This window comes from Protopterus annectens, chromosome 1.part1, assembly GCF_019279795.1.
Source record: "Protopterus annectens isolate FY-2018-M chromosome 1.part1, PAN1.0, whole genome shotgun sequence".
In the NCBI taxonomy this organism is placed as follows: Eukaryota; Metazoa; Chordata; order Ceratodontiformes; family Protopteridae; genus Protopterus; species Protopterus annectens.
The window spans coordinates 350,986,993-351,013,148 of NC_056726.1; the positions used below are offsets into that span (position 1 = coordinate 350,986,993).

The 26,156-nt window shown below is 38.1% G+C and overlaps 1 protein-coding gene across 1 annotated transcript in view; it reads left to right on the forward strand.

The window, feature by feature from the left end:
• EMC1 (ER membrane protein complex subunit 1) overlaps window positions 1-26,156 on the forward strand; it is a 1,424,536-nt gene that overhangs the window by 914,065 nt on the left and 484,315 nt on the right. The window contains exon 19 of the mRNA XM_044087063.1: window positions 20,160-20,279. Coding sequence (XP_043942998.1) covers window positions 20,160-20,279 — 120 coding nt within the window. The remainder of the gene's footprint in view (window positions 1-20,159; window positions 20,280-26,156) is intronic.

Consider the following 26,156-nt stretch of genomic DNA (forward strand, 5'->3'; position numbering starts at 1 on the left):
GAAATGTAATATTAAAAGATTTATAGTTTCTCTTACTTTCAAATGCTTGCCTTATATCATATTCACATTGATTGTAAAAAGCTATTAGAACAGGTGGGTAACATGGCATAAAAGTACTACGCCTCTTACAGGAACTGTTGTCATATTCACTATTTCTAAAAATTAGCTTCAAGGCTATAGCTCTAATAAATAGTTTTAAGTCAGTCAGTACCTTTACCAGGTCTTCAGTACGGGTTGGTATGAAGCCCAACCCTTTACTTAGTAAAGAAATATGTTCTGTTGTCAAAACATATGATGACAAGTTTATAATGTATGCCTTTACCTTCTGGCTACTTTCTGCTGTTTTTGCGGACTGTTGTTTTTACGTTTTAAATCCAGTAATGGACGACCATCCCTCGATCTTGTCCTACCCCTCGATGCAGATCTAACTGTAGCAAATTTCTCCTTGTCCTTTACCGTCTGCAACTGAAATGGTTTCGTGAAATAATTGGTCAAAGTTTTTTGTTTGGCATCTGCTGGACGTTCCGTTTCTTCTTCCATAGTCACATTAGCATGAACGCTCTTTGCGGCCTGTTGTGATGGTTGCGTTCCTGCCTCACCAAGTGCTGATACGTTATTTCCTGCGTTACTAGCCAATCCGGTTGAAAGGTCATGTAAAACATTCAGCGGTGATTTTAAAGGAACAGTCACTATTTCAGGGAATTCATCCAACGAGTCTAGCAGAATATTTGTCGATGGCTGTTTCACGTTATTACCCACTTCCTTAGCAGTACATATGTCTGATTCTTTTCTGATTCTAGGTTTAGTAGATAATGCCTCAGTCCTCGGCCAGGAAAAGATATTTCCTTTTTGATAATCGGAAATATCACGAAGTAGCTTTCTTCTTTTGATCGCTTCTAAGCGATCATCAAGACCATTAAGCCTGTCCATCATAGATGTATATAAAGATTCTAAGTTACTAAAGCCAGGTGTAGCCAGGAGTTCTTCCTCTTTCAAGATAATTTCGGCTTTGAGCTCATTTTCGATGTTACTAAAAAATGCATTCATCAGCAGCATGTAGTCTTTGCTTAGTTTTAAATTAAGACATTGCCACTGTTTAAGCAGCTCTGGATACACATTGCCATGGCATTTTTGTGATCCTAAGACCACGTGGAACTATTCCTTGCTCAATATATGCATCAAAACTGAAGCGCTGCCACTGCATGCGCTTAAATGTACTAACCTTTCTTTCTAACACTTGGATTTGACGTTCAAAATCCAACGTATTCATTGCTTTAGTATTTTCATTTTCCAGTATTGGTGTAGTAGTAGATGTGAAATGCAGAAGAGGATTTGTCTCTCTTTCAAACAAAGATTTTAAACGGTTGTGATAGTCCATGGTTGGCTGCTGTGGGCTGTAAAAAGGCTCAACTTTAGTGCAAAAAGAACCACAGTTGTAACAAGGCACCAAAATCAAAGATAAATCCAAATAACAACGACAGTTGAGTACACAAATAAACCTTTATAAACAAGACAAAGCTTTCAGGTTAACAAACCCTTTCTCAATGTATGACAACAGGTATACTTAACACGCCGGAGAAGATGATAAAATAATGCCTACTAGGCAAGAAAGCAAATTAAGATTTTTAACTACATATAATACACAATCTGATACAATTAGAAAAATAATAAGCAAGTACTGGAAGATACTACTAGCACAGGATGATATTCGTTTGATAGTGGGTGATAAACCCTATTTTAGTTATAGAAATATGCGTACTCTGAAAAGCTTATTAGGATATAAGGACTTTGTTAAGACAAAACCTATTCTTGAGATAAGCAGTAAGCAGGGTACTTATCCATGTCATAACTGTACTAGTTGTAGTGATATTGTTGCAGACGCAACAAGAGGTAGTATTTTACACATCAGGAAAGGAATATAATTTTCATGGTTATGCAACTTGTGCTACTAGTAATGTAGTTTATCTTGCAACCTGTCAAACTTGCCCTTCATTTTATGTGGGCAAGACCACTAGAAGGCTTAAAGAACGAATAATAGAACATAGATCGAATATAAAACATAACAATGAAAATAATGCATTGTTAAAACACATACAATCCCATGGAATTAAACATTGTTTTAAATTTAGAGTAATAGATTGTGTATTAGCAACAACTAGGGGAGGTGATTTGTCCAATGTTTTGGACCTTAGGGAATATGAGTGGATATTAAGATTTTCTGCTGACACACCCCCTGGTTTGAATGCAGCATTATCTTTAAAACCTGTTTTAAATAGGATACAACAGACTAAATTAAAATAATTGCTTATTTTATTCTGCAGAGTAAATGTTTTAAATTTTAGGGATAGTCTAATTATTTATGATTGATATTATGTATTTGAATCATGTGATTATGGCTGCAAGTCACGTGATTATTTTATATGTGTGTATATATATATACCTGTTGTCATACATTGAGAAAGGGTTTGTTAACCTGAAAGCTTTGTCTTGTTTATAAAGGTTTATTTGTGTACTCAACTGTCGTTGTTATTTGGATATAACAGAAGTGAACAGGATATGTTACTGTGCAGCTAAACTAATAACTGATAAAGTTCTACCACAAGAGCACAGGGTAGTGAGGTAAAGGAAGGGGAGAAATTGAATACTGTCATGGAAGTATCGAATAGAGAAAAATATAAAGCAATTAAGACAATAATTGTCATTGTTAGAAGACTGTAGAAGAGGGAATAGATCAACAAAAATACTAAGAAAGATAGATGTGATAAAAGAAGTGAGCAGTATTAGAACAGACCAGGATCTATCATGCACTATCACAAATAAAGTAAAAAATTCAGCACAGGTAGAAAAATGTAGAAGACACACAGATAAATATAAAGGAAAAGTACAAAATAAGCAATTTAGTGATGACCCAAAAACGTTTTATTGAGAATTAGGAAACAAGGTAAAATGAATTGAAAGACTGCCCAAAAAAGAAGAAATAGATGCATTTTGGATAAGTATCTATGAATATCCTGTGGAACACAACAAAGATGCAAAATGGATAAAAGAAGTAAAAGAAAGAATAAAAAATTTAAAGGTACAGAATATGAAATAGGATGAAGTAACAGCCAGAGAGACTGAAACAAAGTTAAGAAAAGCCACTAATTGGAAAACCCCAGGCCCAGATTCAGTGCCTAATTTTTTGTTAAAAGTGTTAACATCTTTGCATGAAGACCTAGCCATGAGTAAGAACTATTTATATGCACATCCCGAACAGACACCAGTCTGGCTAACAACAGATAAAACAATGCTCCTTCTTTAGGGTGAACCTGCAAGCTACCCCAAAAATTTTAGACCAATAACTTGCCTTCTGACGACATATAAACTATACACTGGAATTGATGCCAACAGAAGAAAACTCAATTATGGCAGAAGAACAAAAGGGCAATAAAAGAAAGTCATATGGAACAAAGGATCATTTGTTGTCAAATAAAGTCAAGGTGGAGAACTATAAAAATAGAAAGAATCTAAGTATGGCATGGATTGACTACAAAAAAACATTTGATAGTATCCCACATTCATGGATAAAAGAGTGCTTAAAATGTATAAGATACAAACCACACTGACTGACTACATTACACTAACCATGAAACAATGGCAGACCACTTTGCAATTAAGCCATGATAAAGGACAGATTATTATCCCAGGGATAAAAATTCAAAGGGGGATATTCCAGGGTGACTTTCTGTCACTGTTGCTATTCTGCCTTGACATTAATCCATTAAGCTGTTTACTTAACAGCTTAGGCCGTGGCTATAATTTGGCTCCTAGAAAACAAAAAAAGTCTAAAGACTTCTCTTTTCTTTGTCGATGATTTAAAACTATATAGCTTATCAGATGAGGAACTGAAAGCACAGCTGCAGGTTGTCAAAACTTTTTCGGATGATATTAGAATGTCATTTGGCCTTGATAAATATGCCAAAGCAGCCTTTAAAGTGGGAAAACTACATCACCAGAAAACATCAGCTTGGGAAAAGAATGTGATATAAAATAACATGAGCAAGAGAGAGTATATAAATACTTGGGAATTGATGAAGGAACAGCAATAAAACATGAAGAAATGAAAGTAAATCTTAGTAAGGAATATTTTAGATGACTTAAATTATTCCTGAAAACAGCATTGACATCTTGGAACAAAATCCAAGCTATAAACCAATTTGCTCTTCCTGTCCTAACTTAAAAATATGGAGTGATTGATTGACCCCAAAACGTGTTGGATAGATTATATATTAAAACAAGAAGGATACTTCATGCTCACCAAATGATCTATAAAAATCACTGCATACCAAGATTATATATTCCTCGTTCCAAAGGAGGTATGGGCCTCCTTGAAATTGATTACATGTACAGATCTGCAATAGTGGGACTCCACACACATCTGCTGACCTCATGAGACCCAAACGTAGTGAAAGTTTTGAAACATGAGGAGAATAAATTAAGATGACTTCCCTGCTTAACCTAGTAGAAGGATATCAACGTCAAGCAGGAGTTGAAATCAAACCAGAAGTAGATAAAAAATCAGGCAGCAACTGAATGTGCCAAAAAAACAAAAGAAAGAATATAAGGTGAAGGATCAGATGAAAAGGCAAGAAATGTGGAAAATGCATAAATATAATTGCAAGTATAGAAGACTTCTGGAAGAACCTCATGTTGGTCAGGAACGAATGCAGGAATGGTTAAGGAGAGGTTAATTCAAACCAAGAGCTGAATGGTTAATATTGGCAGCACAAGATAGTTGGCTACATACACATTGGTTTACAAAGTCCATTGAACATGTGGGAGAAACAGACAAATGTAGGTTTTGTAAAACCAAATTGGAAACGGTCGCACACCTTATGTTGGTTGTGACATCCTAATGGCAGAAGGACTGCATACTGAAAGACATAATAATGTGGCAATACTGCTACACTGGGGATTGTGCAGATTTTATGGGTTTGAAGAAAAACACTGGAGACTTGGGCCACAAAGCATCATAGAAAATTATGAAGTCTACATCACATGGGATCATCCATTATGAACAATTCAAAAGATAGATGCTAAAAAACTAGATATAGTGGTCCAGGAAAAGAAGACAAAAGTAGCATTGATCATTGAAATTGCCACACCCAGTGACTGTAGTGTCCTGCGTACAGAGACGCACATTTATAAAATATTAGGATCTGCAAGCAGAAATGAGAGCAATGTGGAAGAAGGATACCCAAATAGCTCCAATAGTAGTAGGAGCAATGGGTCTTGTACAAGAGTCTAAAATATACAGCCCTTGCAGGTCTTGAACCCAACTATAGTCAGAGCAGTTAACCACTAAGCCATCACTGCTATTATGCTACTAATACATGTAACTCCATATGAACTGCAGGAGTCCTTGCTGGGCACATTGCAGGTGCTGTGAAAAGCATTTTTGGTGCACATCAAAGAGTGAAACAATACTAATTTCATAAACCTTAATCATACTTTGAATTAGGAATGGGGTCCATTCCCATCATGGTATTAGAAACCCAAAAGCTTTGGAGAAATTAAAAAAGGGAGTACAGATCCAAGAAACTTGATTTCAACTTAGGTTAGCCCTAAACAAAAATATAAGCTCAGCTCCCCTTATCAGAAAGCCTGACTGTTTCTATAGGATGGAAAACATTTTAACTTAACTTTAAGTACTTGGGTGTAAAATCTTAGAAAAAAATTGTGAAGTACAGCAAATTTCATAGTTAAACTAATTATTACAGGTTTGAACCACTGTTATAGTAATTGCAAATTAAGTACAAAATAAATACTGAAATAAATATCCTAATAGTTATAGACATGGCCATAAACCTAGTGAATTCAGCACAAATTTCACCCAGCACACAACACCACTGCAGCCCTACTGTCATTCATAGATACTGTTTTTAAAGCCCTAGATGCAGGCCTTTTTACCTCTGTGATTCTATTAGATATGTCCAAGGCTTTTGATAACAGTATCACACACCAAATTATTGCAAAAGCTAGAAACCGTAGGCTGCTCCATAAATACATTAACTTGGTTTTCAAGCTACCTACAAATTAGGAAACAAGCTGTCAAATGACAAACTAAACTCTCAGACCACCTTGATAATAATACAGGAGTTCGCCAAGGTTAAATTCTAGGACCACTTCTCTTTAATATATTCATACACAATCTCCACAAAGCATCCCTACAAAGTACCCTTGTCCAGTTTGCAGATGACTCCACCATAATTTCCACCTCCAGTAACTTGTCCGACCTACAAAGGATTACACAAACTATCTTCTCATCAATAGAAGCATGGCTAACTAATGCCCAGTAATTTTTGAACCCCAAAAAATCTTAAGCTCCTGTTATTTTAATCAAAAACACTATGATCTGACTTCAGAATTCTCTCTCACAGCAACACAGTAAGAAAACAGGTCAAAACATAAAACTACTAGGAATAACAATTGACGCCAAGCTCACCTTTGAATCCCATATTTTGAATACAGTAAAAAAAAAAAAAAAAAAAAAACACTTTAAACTAGGTAAACTCTACCTTCACAAGCTTTACTTGGCAAGCTTTGTTTTGGTAGGTTTGTTAACACTTCACTAATTGCTTCCCTCCTTTATGGGAGTCCCATTTTCACAAATCTCCATACATCACTGAGCAATAAACTAGAATCTTGCTACTACAAAATAGCAAAATTTGCCTCAGGAATGTCCAGCCAATCACATCATTGCCAAGCCATCTCAGAATTAAACTGGCTCGAATTCCCTCACTAACACAACTCACTCTTGCCAATAAACTAATTCACAAGCCTTATAACTGCCCATCACTCCAACCTCTCATACAAACCTATATCCCAACACGCAACCTATGTTCCTCACATAAGCAGCTTTTAAGTATGTCTAACCCTAACAAGAGAGATGGTCAGAGCCTATATTTTTATAAGATTACTAAGCTCTGGAACAGCCTACCTCCCTTAATCACTCAGCTGGACTCCTTAAATACCGTCAAAGCAAAACTAAAGTCCCATTATCGTAACAGTCGCATCTGTACCTGTTTAAATCATCCAAAACCACCTTAATTTCATGTAAATTCCTGTCCTAATCTCCAACACTGCTTTCCTTTCTGTCATGAATTTCCACTCAGTACTGTTATTTCTATCACTGTACATCCAAGTCTCTGTGTCTTAGCCATGGTCTATTCATCTTACACTTAATTGTGTAACTTTACCTCTCCTCTTTTTTTTCCTCCTTCTTTGTAATCATATGTGAACCTGACTATCTTCGCTTTGTATCTGACCATTTATTTTAACCTTTAAATTTAAATTATGTATCAATGTGCTATGCATTCGTTTTTGTCTGTTGTTTTTTAGTTCAACTTCTGTGTAATTTGTCTCTGTATAATTTTTCATTTGAAATGATTTGTGGGGCTTTTCCCCCAGGGCCTCCACTGAAAATGGGTCCCTGATCCAGTGGACTTTCCCGGTCAACAAATGTCATTAAGTAAATATAGTCCAAGGAAAATATCTAATAAAACCTCTTAATCTGTCTATGGTTTACAGAGAGAGTGTGAACCAATGGACAAAGCTCAGACGTGACCCAACATTTCTTAAAAAGCATAGTAACTTTCACAGTCTGCCATCCACAGACTGAAATTCATTTGTTGCAGTACTATTCCCAAACAATGTTAGTACACAAAGCCCTTAAAGTGATAAAGTTCCTAAAAATGTCAGTCAAGGCTCACTGTTCCTCATATTACAGGCTGGTAAACATGGAAGCAGCAAAAAAAAAAAAAAAAAAGTCGAAGACTTCCGGTAAAAAAAACAGGCTTCACTACAACAATATTACCGCACTGCATTGAAACAGCAATGCCAAAAAAACAGAATCTGGTACTCTATATTTATGCAGCAAATCCAAGTCTGGAGCTCCATATGCACAACAAGAGATTCATTCCTGTGGTTGTGTTGTGTCAAAAACAGCAACAGTGCAGTAGTAGAGAAAAATCAGTACTTTTATTTATATTTGTTTACCAGGCTAGTGCGCTGATCTATATTGACCAGTTTCAGGCTCAGCCCAGGTGAAGTACAAAACATTCAGAAACATAAATACGGAAATGTAAGCAATAATAAAATCGTTCAGAATAATTAAGTAGAAAAAAGTAGTGTATTCATTCAGATGTTGAAAGCAGTAAAGATGTTTCACAGTACAAAATATCAGTCATTTCAAAACTAAGACATTTCCACACACATACAGAAAGAGCAGGAAACAAGAAGAAAATAATTAAGACCTGCTGTGTTTGATAGAAATGTATAAATATAAGAAGATGTATGAGAGACAGGGGCTGCCAAAATGAATAAAACAGGGATGGTCAAAAAATGAATAAGCCAAATTAATAAAGGAATTTGAATTCTAAAGGGAGATCCATGCGGTATAACAGAAATTAACAGAATACATTATTGTGCAGCAAAACTAATGATATACTTGGTATTACCAAGAAAGCATAAATTAGTAAAGGAAAATAAATGAGCAAGTAGATCACCAACCACCATGAAGCACTGACTAGAAACATTTGTGAAACAGTTAAGAGAAGAAGTATCATTACTGGAAGAATACAGAAAAGGAAATCGATCTGAAAAAAAAAATTAGAAATGTGAATGAGCTAAAACAAAAATGCAACATCAAAAACAAATCAGAATTTGAGTTATACTATCCCTAGCATTAAATTAAAAATCTCTGCACTGGGTGAAAAACTTAGGAGATTCATTGAAAATATAAAGAAATAATACAAAACAAACAGTTTACAGATAAACCAAAGACATTCTACAGGGAGTTAGGAAGGAAAACAACAGTAGTTTTCATACCACCAAGGACAGACTAAATTAATTGATTCGGGACAACTATCTATGAGGACCCAGATGAGCACAGTAGGGAGGGTGAGTGAATAAAAGAAGCAAGATAACAGTTAAGAGACTAATAAAGAAGATTTAGTTTGGAATGAAATAACAGCTGAGATAGAAATAAAGTTAAGAAAGACTCCTAGCAGGAAAACGCCAGGTCCAGATGCTTTACCTAACTTTTGATAAAGATATTGACATATTTATGTACATACTAAGTTAACTGCTCTTGTGGGCCATTTTATGCCTAACCAGTTATCCCATTTGAGAATCAAACCTGGCATCTTGTGTCTGTAATGTAGACATCTTAACCATTATTCCAACCCCTGTGATTTAGCTTTAAGTAAAAAATAAAAGTTCTGTACTTACCATAAAGATAAATCCATGTTATCTCTTTCCATCTGGTTCAAACTGTGGGTTATCAGAGTCCAGTCAGATTCGAGACCAACCATATCCTAAAGACTTAAGCCCTTGAGCTCCACCTCCTCTACCCATAATCCTTCACCCAGGTAGGATTACCTCAGATCGAGTTTGCCCCTCTCTACACAAGCTTCCATCGCATAATATCAAAGGAAAGCACTAAAAACCCCAACAGAGGAGGAGCACAGTCCTCCCTGACTCAGTCGTCCCATGATCAAGAGACATATCTGCAGAGCAGGGACAGTTAGGAGGAAAGGTTAAACCAGTCAGAGACAACATGGATCTCTCATTACAAAGATTCCAAGTACTCAGTGATTACATGTAAAAATAATGCACAGTGTGACCAAAAGTGTCTTGGGCAGTCTGCTGCTGCTGTGCATAAATATAGTTGCAGATCCCTGGTTGTTTCACTTAATGCTATCTCAGAGGCTCCAGACTTAGTTATCAAACATTGCCTTATCCAGTGAAAAAAAAAGCAGACTGCAAGATCATTTTGAAAAGAAAGTGTACATCTCTGCAATATAACTCATCCTCCAGACGGTCTGTTTTCAGTCAGAGTAAAAATGTCATAGCAGACCACTTAAACAAATGCTGCTTCATCCCCCATGCATGGACGGTTAATCTAGGGTTTTCAAGTCCCTCATTTGGAGTTTGAGAGGGTCCCATCATTTAGACCGCTTTGCTTCTCCACAAAACTGTTATTTCTGAGGGGGTTCCCGTACAAGCAAGATTGGGTGGTGGGTGAGGAATGGGGTTTTGGTTTGCCTGTTATCTCATCCCTCTTCTGTCAGGGTCCTGATGAAAACCATGGAGGAAAAAGCAAGCCTTCTATTAACAGCCCATTCTAGGTGTGGTAACCTTGATTCTTCCTGCTATTAGCAGCTGAAGGAAGTGGAGCTGTACAGGTGAAGCTTGTTGAAAGATAGAGCATCTGCCTACACAAAATCCCACTGCAGGGACTGAAATCTTCTTTAGAAACCACTGTTTTTTTTTTCCCTTTGCTAACTGCAGTTCTTAAAAAGGTGCTGTTAAGCAAGAATAAAAAAAAAACAGAATAACTGCAGCGGCAATAGCAGAAATTACAAGTATCTGTTTTTTCCATTCCCCTCACTAATTAGGGTTCTTCGAAAGAATGTGTGTAGTGACACTAGAAAAATAAACAGAACTGCTGCAAGTAATTGCTGCAGTAGTTACAGTGATGTGACGTGTGTGTATCCATATGTGCACCAAATTGAGTACTGGGTAGGGTGAGGTTCAAGTGCATTCCGTTGAGTCTGACAACAGTTACCTTAAATAAATTACTGCTGCTATTGTTTATGTATTTCTTCATTTGATTGCAGTAATCTGAGATGTGCACAGTCAGTAAAGTGCTGGATGCGTTTGTCTGCTTCTGTGTGTGAATTTCTGTATGCGCACACACATACATGTTTGTATTTGAGTTTGTGTACATCTGTGTGAGACTCTTTGCCTTTGCATGTCTGTTACTATGTGTGTGTATGTATGTATGTATATATATATATATATATGTATATATATATATATATATATATATATATGTATACACACACATTAATTTACGTGTGTGTGTATATATATATATATATATATATATATATATATATATATATATATACACATATATATATATATATATATATATATATACACATATATATATATATATATAAATGTACATACATATGTACACACATCACACTCTCTCTCTCTATATGTATATGTGTGTATATATATATATATATATATGTATATATGTGTGTGTGTGTGTGTGTGTGTATATGGGTTCCCTTCAGATGATCAAAGTTTTAAAACTTCGAATTTCATATGGCTGAGACCATGTGATCAAAGTTTTAAAACTTTTAAATGTTCTGAACGGAGATCTACATACAGCACAGAATGGGAAATTTTCCCTTTTCCCTAATGTTCTGCGATCTCAGAGTTGGTATATTTAAATAGTGATGGGGGGGGGGTGCAGGGGGGCTCGACTGCCCTGCAAAAACATCCAAGAAAATGTTTTTATTTCAGATTTTCGAAGTTTTGAAACTTCAGTCATATTTGGTCATGGCCATATGAAATTTGAAGTTTTAAAACTTAGATCATCTGAAATGAATCTATATATATATATATATATATATATATATATATATATATATATATATATATATGTGTGTGTGTATATATATATATATATATATATATATATATATATATATATATATATATATATATATATATATATATATATATATATATATATATATATATATATATATATATATATATATATATATATATATATATATATATATATATATATTTTTTCCTATTGTATAGTTGAACACTAAAATGAATAATCTAAACATAAGAAAAATATTTAATGTATTAAAAGTTAAACATTTAACTAGTGTGATATTAATCAATTACATTTCATACAAAACATATTTCTCAGGTGTATGTCATGATAATACTTTAATAAAATTAATTTAATTACAGTCTAAAAAGTGTACCAGCTAGTACTTGTCCATCTTTTTTCTTTATTACTTAAATCTTGCAAATAATTATCAGAGATAAATAATCATGTAATTCCAAAATGTATTCCAGTAAATAAGCACATTTGGTGGTGTAATTTGTGTCTGTAAAGTGTTCTTTGTATGTTCTTGCAGTATGTGTAATTTAGAGGAGTTGAAGTGTGCTCTTTACGGGTATCTTGAGTCTGTGTGATATAGAAACGTCCACAGGTACCGTGAGCAACATAAATAACCAAATGTGTGTCACAAGTTATTGGCACTCTTATTGTGAAGGTGTCAGGTTCATAGGAGATTACTAGACTAATTGCTTAAGGGCCCTTACAAGCCTAGGATTAGTGATCTCCTATGAACCTGACCCATTTCAAGTCCTCTAAGTGGTTGCAGGAAATATGGAAAATATACAGCCTGCATTCATTTTCGGAGTACCAACTTTTTTTTATAACTAAGACCTCACAATGTGTGATCCAAGGTACATTTTTGGTTATAAAAACAAAGCTGGTACTCCACAAATGAATTATTTTTGGAATCAGAATATTTTCATAGGTTAATAGGCATTTACTAGGCTAAAAACCAAGTAGGTCCATCAGAGTGGGGTCTGACAATGCCCTGTATGCCAGGCATAATGCAGAAACAGGGCCTTGAGGTGGTTTGCATAGGGCATTTTACTTGCACCCTGTATTCTTTTAGTGTTGAACCTTTGTGGATATTCCAGTTGTTGTATATGCCTAGTTAGGTACATACCAAAGAGGACATTGTACTCAATGATATAACTGATGAATGCCAAATACAGTGGAACAATGACTTCCTTTGACCTAGATGCCATACCTTTGTTTCTAACTTGCGCAACATAGGATGATTTCCTTGCTACTGTAGACACGTGATGGTCAATTGATAGATTATTCTGTGTGTGTGTCTGTAAGTCCTTGTCTACTGGGTCAACTACAAGAGGTGTGTTGTCAATATGATAGTTACCAGGGAGTGGATGACCTCCCAAATAATACTCTTGTGCATTTCTTGGCATTTAGTTTTAGTCCATGGCTCTGACACCAGTTGTTTGTCTGTGTCACCCCTTCCTGGAGAATATTTGTGTCATTGTGGGATTCGGTGACAGCTCCTAATTTGCAGTCATTTGCAAATTTAGTCTGCCAGAGACCATTGACATTGGCCTTGACTTCAGAGAAGTAAACACCAAAAAGGAGCAGGCCAAGGAATGTCTCTTATGATTACAAGAAACCTTGAAGTGGTTAAAGTGTTGAGAAAGGTTTTTACCTCTTGTATATGTAAACTGGCATCTGTTTTTCAAAAAAGCTGTGTTTGATTGCAGTACACACCAATGTCTCTGTATTGGAGCCATAGGCTAAGATGAATCTAATATCTTGGTTCACTAGTGGAGCCTGATCTTTATATGTTAGAATGTCCTTCCTAGTCATTCTAGAAACCTCCCTCATATGTTCATTGACTGGCCTCACATTACCTTGTCCAGTGTTTGAGTATAACCACAAATACTCTTGGTTCGCATGAACGGGACCTTGGGTCTAATTTTAATTTGTGGGGTGGGTGACCACTGACAGAAGCCAAAAACGTATCCGTGTTAGTCTTGAACTTGGTTTGGTAATCTGTCAGTGTAGTACCTCGCAGAATGCGCAGTAGCAAAGACCGCCCCAAACATGCCTCCAGCCCTGTGGAGGCAGCAGCAGCATGATTATTCAACAGTGGGCAGAATTCAATGTAATTAATATTCAGCATCTGTGCCGAAAGCAACCCAATGTTTTATTGTAAACATTCAGTACCAAAAAATTAAATATTTTATTAGGGACATAAAACTAAAATGCGTGTTGTACATCACATTTCAATCAGTCAATCGGGCAGAGTTAACACAACCAAACTGTTTCTCTAAACGATACTGTTACATTTTAACAGCTGAAAATGTTTCCCAAAGATGCTAGCAGCACTGTTGCACAGCACTTGATCAGTGCTGAACTGGTCACCTGGCCTTTAAGGCATCCAAATCTGAAAAGAAGCGTGTGTGTGTGTGTGGGGGGGGTGCAGCGCCCCCACAAGGGGATGCAGGGGGGCTTGCCCCCCTGAAAAAGGAAAATAATGCTTTCTACGAGAATGGAGTTTGTTGTGTGCGTGAATATTTAGCAGTTTACATGACGTGACATATGAATTAGCATGCCTGTCAGTCTTCCTCGATATCCCCACGCATTTGGCGTGCCAGTCACTGAACTAAGTGTGAGGTACTACACTGGTAGATTACCCTTGTTTCTATATAGGCATAACAAACTGAGCTTTTAAGGCTGTAATGAGTGAACATATAAATATGAGCAGATCTGCATAACTGGGTGCAAATGCGGCACTCATCGCAATCCCTTTAAACTGTAAATAACGCTCTTTATTATACAGAAAGTACATTCCTATTAAGATCCAACTTAGTAAGTTGTAGCAGTAAGTCATAAAACTCAGTGGAGTATTTATGCACATTTTCCAGCCAAAAGTTAATTGCTAACAATCCATCCTCATGAGGAATACTAATACAGCAAAAATGTTTACATGCAGCGTACATAAGAGGCAAGATTGGTCGACTTGTACATCAGTGATTAGATCTATGAAGTTTGTGGTATCCTTAATTTTGGAGGTTAGACCTTCCAATAAGGGCTTCAAACATTTTTTCCAAACAAAATGACTATCTTCTTCTTTCGGCTGCTCCCGCTATGGGTCGCCACAGATCATCAACTGTTTCCATTTCTTCCTGTCCTCTGCATCTTGCTCTGTCACATCAACCACTTGCATGTCCTCTCTCACCACATCCATAAACCTTATCATAGGCCTTCCTCTTTTCCTGTTACCTGGCAGCTTCATCCTTAGCATCTTTTTCCCAATATACTCTGCATCCTTCCTCAGCACATGTTCAAACCAACGTAATCTTGCCTCCCTGGCTTTGTCTCAAAACCTTTCAACCTGGGCTGACCCTCTAATATACTTATCCCTAATCCTGTCCATCCTTGTCACACCCAGTGTAAATCTTAACATCTTCAACTCTGCCACGTCAAGCTCTGACTCCTGCCTTTTTGTCAATGCACTGTCTTCAACCCATATAACATAGCTGGTCTCATTACCGTCTTGTAGACCTTCCCTTTCACTCTTACGGATACTCGTCTGTCACAAATCACTCCTGATGCTCTTCTCCACCCACTCCATCCTGCCTGTACTCTCTTCTTCACCCCTCTTCCACACTCACCGTTACTCTGAACTGTTGATCCCAAGTATTTAAACTCATTCACCTTTGCCACCTCTACTCCCTGCATCCTCACCATTCCTCTATCCTCCCTCTCATTCACACACATATATTCTGTCTTAGTCCTGCTGACCTTCATTCCTCTTCTCTCTAGAGCATATTTCCACCTCTCCAAGGTCTCCTCCACGTGTTCCCTGCTCTCACTACAGATCACAATGTCATCTGCAAACATCATAGTCCACGGGGACTCCTGTCTGATCTCGTCTGTCAACCTGTCCATCACCATTGCAAATAAGAAAGGGCTCAGAGCTGATCCTTGATGTAATCCCCCCTCCACCTTAAATGCATCCATCACTCCCACAGCAGACCTCACTACTGTCACACTACTCTTGTACATATCCTGTACCACTCTTACATACTTCTCTGACACTCCCGACTTCCTCATACAGTACCACAACTCCTCTCTAGGCACCCTGTCATATGCTTTCTCTAAATCCACAAAGACACAATGCAACTCCTTCTGACCTTCTCTGTACTTCTCCATCAACACTCTCAGAGCAAACATCACATCTGTAGTGCACTTTCCTGGCATGAAACCATACTGCTGATCACTAATCATCACCTCCCTTCTTAACCTGGCTTCCACTACTCTTTCCCATAACTTCATGCTGTGACTGATCAATTTAATCCCTATGTAGTTACTACAGCTCTGCACATCACCCTTATTCTTAGAAATCTGTACCAAAACACTTTTTCTCCATTCCTCAGGCATCCTCTCACTTTCCAAGATTTCATTAAACAATCTAGTTAAAAACTCAACTGCCATTTTACCTAAACACCTCCATGCTTCCACAGGTATGTCATCTGGATGAACAGCCTTTCCGTTCTTCATCCTCTTCATAGCTATCCTTACTTCCTCCTTGCTAATCCACTGCACTTCATGATTCACTATCCGCACATCATCCAATCTTCTCTCCCTCTCATTCTCTTCATTCATCACCCCCTCAAAGTACTCTTTCCATCTGCTCAACACACTCTCCTCGCTTGTGAGTACGTTTCCCTCATTATCCTTTATCAGCCTCACCTGCTGCACATCTTTACTAACTCGGTCCCTCTGTCTAGCCAATCGGTACAGGTCCTTTTCTCCCTCCTTCGTGTCCAACCTTTTATACAACTCTTCATACGCCTTATCCTTAGCCTTCGCCACCTCTCTCTTTGCCATGCATCTCATCTCCTTATACTCTTGTCTACTTTCTTCATCTCTCTGACAATCCCACTTTTTCTTTGCCAACCTCCTTCTCTGTATCCTGTACTTCTTCATTTCACCACCAGGTCTCCTTGTCCTCCTTCCTCTTTTCAGATGTCACACCAAGCACCTTTCTAGCTATCTCTGTTACTAGCTCTGCTGTAGTTACCCAGCTGTTCGGCAACTATTCACTGCTACCCAGTGCCTGTCTTAACTCTTTTCCTGAACATCACTTCACAGTTACCCTTTTTCAATTTCCACCATTTGATTCTTGGTGCTGCCCTCACACTCATCCTGTTATTCTTGATCACAAATGTCATCCTACAAACCACCATCCTATGCTGCCTAACTACACTTTCCCCTGCCACCACTTTACAGTCTCCAATCTCCTTCAGACTGGCCCTTCTATATAAGATATAATCCACCTGTGTGCATCTTCCTCCACTCTTGTATGTCACCCTATGCTCCTCCCTCTTGTTAAAGTACATATTCATCACAGCCATATCCATCCTTTTCACAAAATCCACTACCATCTGACCTTCTGCATTCCTTTGCTTAACACCATACCTACCCATCACTTCCTCATCCCCTCTGTTCCATTCACCAACATGCCCATTGAAATCTGCTCCAATCACCAGTGTCTCACCCTTGGGTACAGTCATCACCATTTCATCCAACTCACTCCAAAATTTTTCTTTCTCATCCATCGCGCACCCAACTTGTGGAGCATATGCACTAACAACATTCATCATTACACCATCAATTTCCAGCTTCATAAACATCACTCTGACACTCTTTTCACCTCCAAAACATTCTTAGCATACTGTTCCTTCAGGGTAATGCCTACGCCATTTCTTCTCCCATCCACACCATGATAAAACAATTTGAAACTGGCTCCGATACACCTAGCCTTGCTCCCCTTCCATCTGGTCTCTTACACACACAACATACCAACCTTCCTTTGTGTCCATCATATCAGCTAGATCTCTCCCTATACCAGTCATACTGCCAAAATTCAAAGCCCGACCCTCACTATCACAGTCCTAGCCTTTACCTGCCTTTGGACATGCCTTCCCCCTCTTCTCCTCCTTCGGCCAACAGTAGCCCAATTTCCGCCAGCACCCTGTTGGCCAACAGTACTGGTAGCAGTCGTTGTTAACCCAGGCCTCGACCGATCTGGTATGTATATTATCTGTACTGTTGTCTGCATGTATGATTTGGAAAAATTTTACGCCGGATGCCCTTCCTGACGCAACCCTCCGCATTTATCCGGGCTTGGGACTGGGACGAAGAGATGCACTGGCTTGTGCATCCCCAATGTGATTTAGTTTAATGAGCTATTTCCCAAAACATGTGGTCTGCCTGGAGGTGCCAAAAGATCTTTATATATTTCAAGTAAAATATAAGAAGTCTGGGTAATTTTGTGTTTTAAATCCAATGAAATAACACTTAACTTTTCACAGTAAGTAATAAACTCCTCAGTTTTTTTCTCTTCAAAGTTAAAATTGGGCTCATAAGGTTACTTGCAATAATATATTGAATTTCTCGGCTGTCTTTTAACTTCAGTGTTGTAATCCTCCCAGTCCCAGGCAATCAGAGCTCCACCTTTGTCAGATAACGTGACAACTATAGAATAGTCATTCTCAAGCTCATACAACGTATTTCCTTGTTCTTCACTCATGTTACTTCCATGACCTTAAAAATATTCTCTCAAAATTTAAGTCCCTTATAAGCAAACTTTCAAAAGACTGCATAATTATAAGGGTGGTTAAAGTGAGATTTTCCACACTTAAAGGGCATGGCATCAAAACTAGATACATGTTTGGAATTGTCAGTGAAACAGATTTTTAAGTTCAAAAGTGTATGGAAAGATTTCAGTTAATTTTCATTAACTCAGAACTTTATTAGAAATGTTAATTACCAAATTTTTGCAGTTACCTAAATCTTTTACTTGCATTCATTGTGGCTGCAAAAGCTTCAAATAGATTTGTTTTTATGTTTTCTGCCCACTGCTCTTTCCTTCCTCATCCACATTTGTTAAAGGGTGACCTGATGCTGTCTCAGAATAAAGCCTGTTAGAATGTTATTGTTGTCAATTACAGAATCTAAGTCTATGTCTGTCACAGAGGTTTTAGCTTCATTACTGGTGGTGCTGCGGTAGCGTTGTCGCCTCACAGTTAGACGTTGCCTGTTCGATTCTCAGTTAGAGCATCTTCTGTGTGGCGACATGCGTGAATGGGCGTTCCTTTGTTGAAGGTTGTGCGTTAGGCCCAGCAAGCCAGTATGTAAAAATCTGCTGCCAATCATTAGCGGACGGGAGTTTTGCTGTGGCGACCCCTAACCGGGAAAAGCCGAAAGACACAAACAAACCAGATAGGGAAGGATCAACTTGATCATAGAATAGATCATGGTTAAAAAAACTCCTCTTTTTCTCTCGGGTCTAGTGGGGCCTTGGTGCAAATCAAAGCTAATCTCAGATTGTGTTTTCTGCCATTCTTATGTAGCACCCTTTTTATAATCAAGCCCTTCCGATATTACATTTCCTTTTTTTAATTTTATTATTGTACTTTTTCAAAAAGTCAGATAATTAGAATGTAAATGATAGTAATTTCTGATAGACCATTTGTCAACTAGTTTTAAATGTTCAGCTACAGTAAGACATCTGTGAAGTACCCAGTCAGTAAAGTGTTGGTTACATTTGTTTGCGTTTCTGTGCTTATCTGCATGTGTGAGACTTTCTGCACATGGACATGGATATACACATGCTCCCGCGCATGTGTTTGTGTGTGCGCACGCACGTGCATGTGCGCATTTGAGTTTATTTTTGTTCTGTTTCAGAAACTGTTAAGGTATGAGTATTTTTTAAATATATGTATGTGTGTGGGCGTTTTTAAATGCTTACATAAGTTTAATATTTTGGATTTATAAAATACTTCCTTTATTGACAGCTACATATCCTTCAGCAACTTTGAAACATTAGATGAACTATTTTACATCAAAAATATATAAAACAATGTATACTAATCACAAAACAAATATAGAACAATTTAATAGGTAGCTAATTATTTAAACACAATAATGCTTTTCAGAGTGGGCATTATAAGAAAATAATGGACTTTTCAGGGGTGGTCAAGCCCTTTACCTACTGCATCAGGATGCCTCACTACAGCCCTCTGACAATCCATTATTTCCGTGTAACACCCACCATGTCTGGCATTCTTGCTTGCTTAATATTAAACCTATGCGGACATTTTTTGCTTGTATAGTAATAAATATTCGAATAATGGGATCACTACTGCAGTGTAGACTCCCTCACACTTTCCCCCTTGTACATTCCATTCCTTTGGTGGTTAAAAAGAAGTGTATTTAAATTTTCATTCTTTGCTTGCAAGCTAGAAGATGGTCTTACCCATGCACCTCTCATAGACACACTTATTGAGGATGATCTGTTTTCCTAACACCAAAAGGAAATGAAGATGACAAGGCCTGTTCTCCTTTCTGTGCCTGCCATCAAGCTGATGCAGCTGGTGTGGGGAGGAAACCAGCCTGTAGACGGTGTGTCCAGAGTTGTGGAAGTCAGGTCAGATGGCTGGGCATCTTTCTGCAGGAAATTGTAATAAGTTATTTCACACCTGTGTTTTGATTGATCATGCTTGGTTTACTACTATTGTGTCCTTTGATATAACTGCAACTTGAGAAAGTAAAAGCTTCAGATAAATTAAAATGTGCATATTATCACACATTATTTGTTGTTACACTGTAATTACCTGGTAGTAACTGATTTGCAACTGTTTCTTTCTCTTCCCAGGTCACATCATTCCCTTCTTCCAAGTATGTTCTTCAACAGCTGCAGGAATTGGCTCCTTCAATTTTTTTTTACCTTGTGGACATCATCCAAGGCAAACTATGTGGATTCCGACTGCAGAAAGTAAGAAGACACTCTCTACTTTGACAGCATTTTTTAATTTGTTAATTACTCCATAGGCAATGTAATGATTTTTTGAAAATCTTCCCTCACTGTTCTTTTCCCCAATTCTGTCGGGTATATTTGGATCCCATTGCAAAACTACACACTAACATTCATACAGCAATGCATTCCAATGTCCTACCACCTTCTCATAGGTTTATAGGTAAATACTAGGCTAGCTGCCCTTGTGGACCATTTTAAGCTTAGACAGTTTCCCTTAGTGAAAATCAAGCCCTGTTATACTTAACCATTATGTCACCTTCCAAACATCAGTCAAGTATTTTCTGATTTCACTTTTAAAAGTTTTTCTTGCAGGCATTATCTGTATACATGCATGTCTTTTCTCAATCATTAGGTGTTTGCATGTTTCTAGTTTTTCCTTGTACTTGAAGTCTCCCAGTTCCTTTACCATTTGTGTAAACTTTGCAACATATACTCAACCTAATAGGTTTTTACTAAGCTTAATTGTAGGAAGACCATTGAGAAGTTTCACTGCATTACCTAACATGGTAGAAAGCTAACAGTGTCCCCCATTAAGAATACTTTTTCCACATATCCCTTTTGAAAAATGTGATTACCCTTCCAGGCATCCAGGCTGGTTTTAAAAGTTAATATAGATGTACTCTGCTTGAGAGGTAAGGGGAGCCTGTCCCAGAAATGGGGATATGCTGGGTTAGTTATCTCTCACAGCATCTAGTGGCATTTTTTTTTTTTAACAAGAAGCATCTTTATTAGGAAGTTCCAAGATGGCTGCACACTGAGTAACAGCTTGTTTCAAACTCTTCCGGTGTGAAAATAGAAACTCAGCGGAGAAGGCCAGTAGCCTTGTGTTTATGAGTGAATTTCAGTGACTGGCTGGTGGGTGCACTGTCTGGATGCCAGCAAAATGAAGAAATACAGAAGACCTGGAAAAAATCAGCTACAAAAAATGAGGAAGAGACACGGTCTAGGGAGAGTTCTGCAGCTGTTCAGCAAAAAGTAATGCAACCTTCAGACATGACTTCCAGTAACCTACAGGATGATACAAGACAACTCCATATAGACCTGGTTAAAATAAACAGAATACTGATAGATTATATCAACACAAACAACAAAAGGCTGGAATAAATGGAAGAAGATTTAAACAGATTTTCAGATGAGATGATAAAGCTGCAAAATCAGAGGTTGAAATGAAGAAAAGGCTAGCTGAATATGAGACTTCTCAGGAAGAGATGTTTAAAAAAGTAATAGAATTAGAGGACAGAGCATGTACGGAAAGTCTGAGAGTTTCAGCTATACCAGCGAAGCTGTAAGGACCAGACTGCATTAAATTTATGAAAGCACACATAAGCGACTGGACTGGTATTCCACAGCAGGATTTATTAGTTGAATGGGCACATTATGTGTATGCTCCAAATCTAGCTATAAGAAAGCAACCTAGACCTTTAATAGAAGGATGCAATCCTACCAGCAGAAAGAGTTAATTTTATCAAAACTGTGGCAGAAGGATAAAGTACTAAAAATAGGAGCAGAGTATTTGTGGAGAATGATTACTCATTGTACACCAGGCAGAAGAGCAGCAAATTCATTCATCTGTTCAGAGACTGTTGAGATGCAGGTGTGAGATTCAAGCTGCTGTATCCAGCTGTCTTTACTGTATTCTTCCCGGGAGGGACAAAATAATTTTTTTATGAAATGCATGCTAAGGAGGAAATACAAAAGTTTGTTCAACAAAAACTGAGCTGTGAAACAGAAGGAGACTCCGCTTCTTGTTCCTCTGGTAATGAAGGCCACAGAGAGACTGCACCTGTGAAACCTTTTCCAGTTTTTTCAATGGAAGATGGAGAGAAGGAAGGGAGCACAAGAGTTGACTAGAAGAATCGAGAGTCCGTTATATTTGTGAAATCTGACAGCACAAGAAAATCTGGAAATATTGGGCTTCTTCAGAATTGGTTTGCTGTGTAAGGGACTGAAGTATATGCCCTACTTCATGTCATTAATGTTCAGAAAAATGCTTTGGGGAGGGGAAGAAAGGGGAGAATGCTAACTGTAAGTAAAGAAAACACTTTCTTATCTTAATAGTATTGTATTTGTGTTGCATAGTTTTCTTTGCATGCTATTTTTGGGTGTAATTGGAAATGTAAACAGGTGCTGTTTATTTTTCTCCCCTCTTCTCTCTTCCTTCTTGCACAGATTTGAGAAATATAGGCAATGTAATAATTTTTTTTTAAAAGGAAGCTGGTTAAAGGGGCATGACAGAGTTCAGATTAATGTTTTGTTTTGTTGCCATTCTTGCATGGGGAAAAGACTGATTAAGGGCCTCTGTTTTAAGAGGGACAGCAAGTAAATGAAAAAGAATATTGAATAAAATTATAAGGCTTTCTTTTCTAGCACTTGCGTATATGTATACTAAGTAGCATTTCTGCAGCTGGTCTTCATGCCTCTATGGAGATAATCTGATAAAGAGAAACTGGAGACAGTCTGATGGAAGGGGATTGGCTGATGGAAAAGAAGAAAAAAGAACAGGGAAATTGGCTAGGACATAATGTTCCCTGAAAACAATTAGGGGTTTCCCAGCTTTAAAGATAATATAAAACCAATTAGACTTGAAGTAAAGTTCTCTCAGTTTTTTTAAATGCAGTGGGGATACTAATATAAACAGGTGCTTTTGATTTTTCTTATTCACCCTTCTCTCGTTTTCTTTGTTCAATTTTAAGAAATGTAAGCACTGCAATGGAAAAAAACAAAAAAAAAAGGACAAGGGGAGGAGATTGGGGGAGAGCAGAAAGGCCTGGTTAAGCGAGTATGACAAAAGAAAACTCAGTGTGCTTTTTCCCATGCTTGCATAGGGAAATGACTGGGTAAAAACCCTAGGCAGTATCCAGTAACTAGTTTATTACTAAGCATGAAAATGAGAAAGAATATTGAGTATTGCAAGGCTTTTTTTTTCTGATAAACAAGGTACCCTTAGCAGTTTTATGTCTGGTTTGCATGTCACTAGAAGACCATTCAGAAAAGAGAAATGGCTTGGACAAAGTGTTTACTGAAGGTATTCAAGTGTTTTCTCAAATGGGAGAGTTATACAGGTATACAAAATCAAATAACACAGGCAGTATCATGCATCTTAGCATGACTAACCGTATTTTTGGTTAACTTTAGCCCGTCTGTGTAGCTGTCAACTTAGAGCTTATGATGTCCTTCTCTTCTCATGTTGCAGTATTCTCACATGTGTGATTCCCCCGTCTCAGGTGACCCGAACGTCCGGCTCATCTACCAAAGCTTAGGCCTGGTTGCTGTCAGGTGCATGGGACATCAAACGCAGGGCCATAAATATGATATCTACATGCACAGACCTCAGAACTTCTCTGCCACATTCAAACGTCAGCTTGCTCGTTCTGATCCACGCTTCAGAAGATGATACAGATAAGTACCCTGTTGGGGAATCTTCTTTATTTTTGTTAAGGGCTTAGGTTGTTGTTGGTCTTTTAATAGTCATTATCATCTAAGAAGGGAAAGATGTAAGTGCAGTCAGCAAACTCCTCACAAAGATGCACACAAACGTTTTCTGCTTAGGCCAGTCCCACGACCATATGACCTGTAATATCTGTCAATTGTTTGTCCCTAAGACCCAACGGAGTTGTCTGGCAGCCCTTAAATTGTTTGTTGAGAACAAACGACTTAAACGCCTGGCCGTAAGTATGGATACTGAACCGGCCATCAAGGTGGAGCCGCCAAAAAAGAAGGCCAAGGTTTCAAGGTCTGCTACTGCTGCGCCTCCAATGTCGGCTGTCCCACCAGCTACTGGTCTAGAGGCTGAGGGACATCTGGAAGAAATGGCGACTTCGGAGGGTACCATGTCAGAAGCTGCCCAAGCTTCTCCAGTTGGCACGTCTGCAGAGGTTTCTGTGACGTCGTCCTTTGCCGATGTTGAGAGGGAGCCAGGCTTGCCCAGACAGCTGCTGTCAATTTCAGAACAGGGCTCCTTGGCTACAGGCCTGATGGCTGACACTAGGCCTTCGACTTCTCAAACTATTCCCAAGACTCCTTCTCTGAAGAAAAAACAGAAAACCAGGCATTTGTCTACCCCAGTGGAAGACCAGCCAGCCTGGCAAATGTTCTCCCAGTCCCTTGTTCAGGCCTTTATGGCCCTGCGGTCCACAGCCTCACATACTCCAGCTCTGCCTACCCTTAGTCCTAGGCCTGCCTCTGCCAGTTGCATTTCTCTTCCTCAGACTCAAGAGGAAGACTCTTTTTCCTCCTCCTCTGATGAGCTGCTCACTTACACTTTTCAGCTGGCCTCTCCCCTGGACAGGGACATTTGCTCTTTAGCCTATATTTGTTCTTTTGTACACCTTATCCTGGGCTTCATGTTCTGAGGTCTGTGCGTGTACACATCACATTTATAGACCCTGGTTTATGGCCCTGCGTATGACGTCCCACACACCTACAGCAGCCAGGCTTAAGCTTTTGTATAGGAGCCGACATCGGGTCGCCTGAGGCAGAAAATCCCACAGTATGAATACTGCAACATGGAAGAGAAGGACATCTATGGTTATGGTAAGATTTTACACAACTATTCTTTACAGTGTTATGGAATATTTTAAGACAGTTTCAGATCTTCTTGGGATACAAAATTAATAAAAGCTAAAACAAAGGTAATAGCAGTAAATTATGTACCCATACACAGATTCTTCCAACAATATCCATATTTATGGGGACATGATAAAATGAAGTATTTAGGAATATGGATTAATAATGACTCTGTGATGACAGCTAAAGATATGTGGGAAGAGACCAAACAGAAGACCATACAAAAATTGAGAAATTGGAAGTTTTGTTACATGGACATGGATACTAAGATACATGCCATTAAAATGTTTGTCCCTTTAGTCTTATACACAGGTCAGGCATATTTGTATCAACTGGAGGAGAAGTTGTGGATAGCATTAAAAAGAGTTGAAGGATTTTATCTGGGAAGGGAAAACAGCAAGGGTCAAGTGAGATAAGCTGATTTTTACAAATGGAACAAGGTGGACTAGGACTACCTAATTTAAGGAGGTATTTTAGAGAAACACTGTTAAGACTCGTTATACAGAGGACAAGCAGAAAACTGTAATTCAAAGTTGAAAGGATTGTTGCTGACACAGGGAGGAAGCTCAAAAAATAAGGAGAGATTGGGATTTTGGATGCATACTCTTAAGGAGTATTATATTCATAAAATAGCAGGGAGTATTCTAAGAACCAAACTAGCACAAGAATGGGGAAAAGAGATTTTGCGGATAGGGATGATTGTGGTCAGGGAAACAGATAATAGGCAAGAGGGGACTGGAATTTATTGGAGAAAACTGGCAATGGAGCAAAGGTATTGGAGCAAATAACTAGAAAGGGAAAGGTAATAGAATGGGAAGAGGCCAAGAATTTATTTGGACTGCAGGTAAGATATTTCCTTCCCTATCAAAGACTGATATCAGAGTGTAGGCAAAGAGAAGGAATCAGGGGACTCCTAAATGAAAGACCAGCACTGGTAGAGTTTTTAATAGAGTCTAGAACAGAAGCTGCCATTAAAAAAGGAATAATTAGTAAAGTGTATAAAATATTGCACGGTAATGATATGAATCAATCAGAGGAGCGTAGAAAGGATTGGGAAGAGAGATTGGATAAGCAATTCACAAAGAGACAGTGGAGGTATGTGTATATCTCTCAAATATGCAGCAAAATCTAGAAGATTTAGGATCTTTGCCTGATGTGTTTACATAGCTATGTTTATACCCCGAGTAGACTCCAAAAAATGTTTCCTCAGGTGGATAGCAAATGTTGGAGGTGTGACAGGCAAGAAAGAGGTAGCCGGGAACATATTTT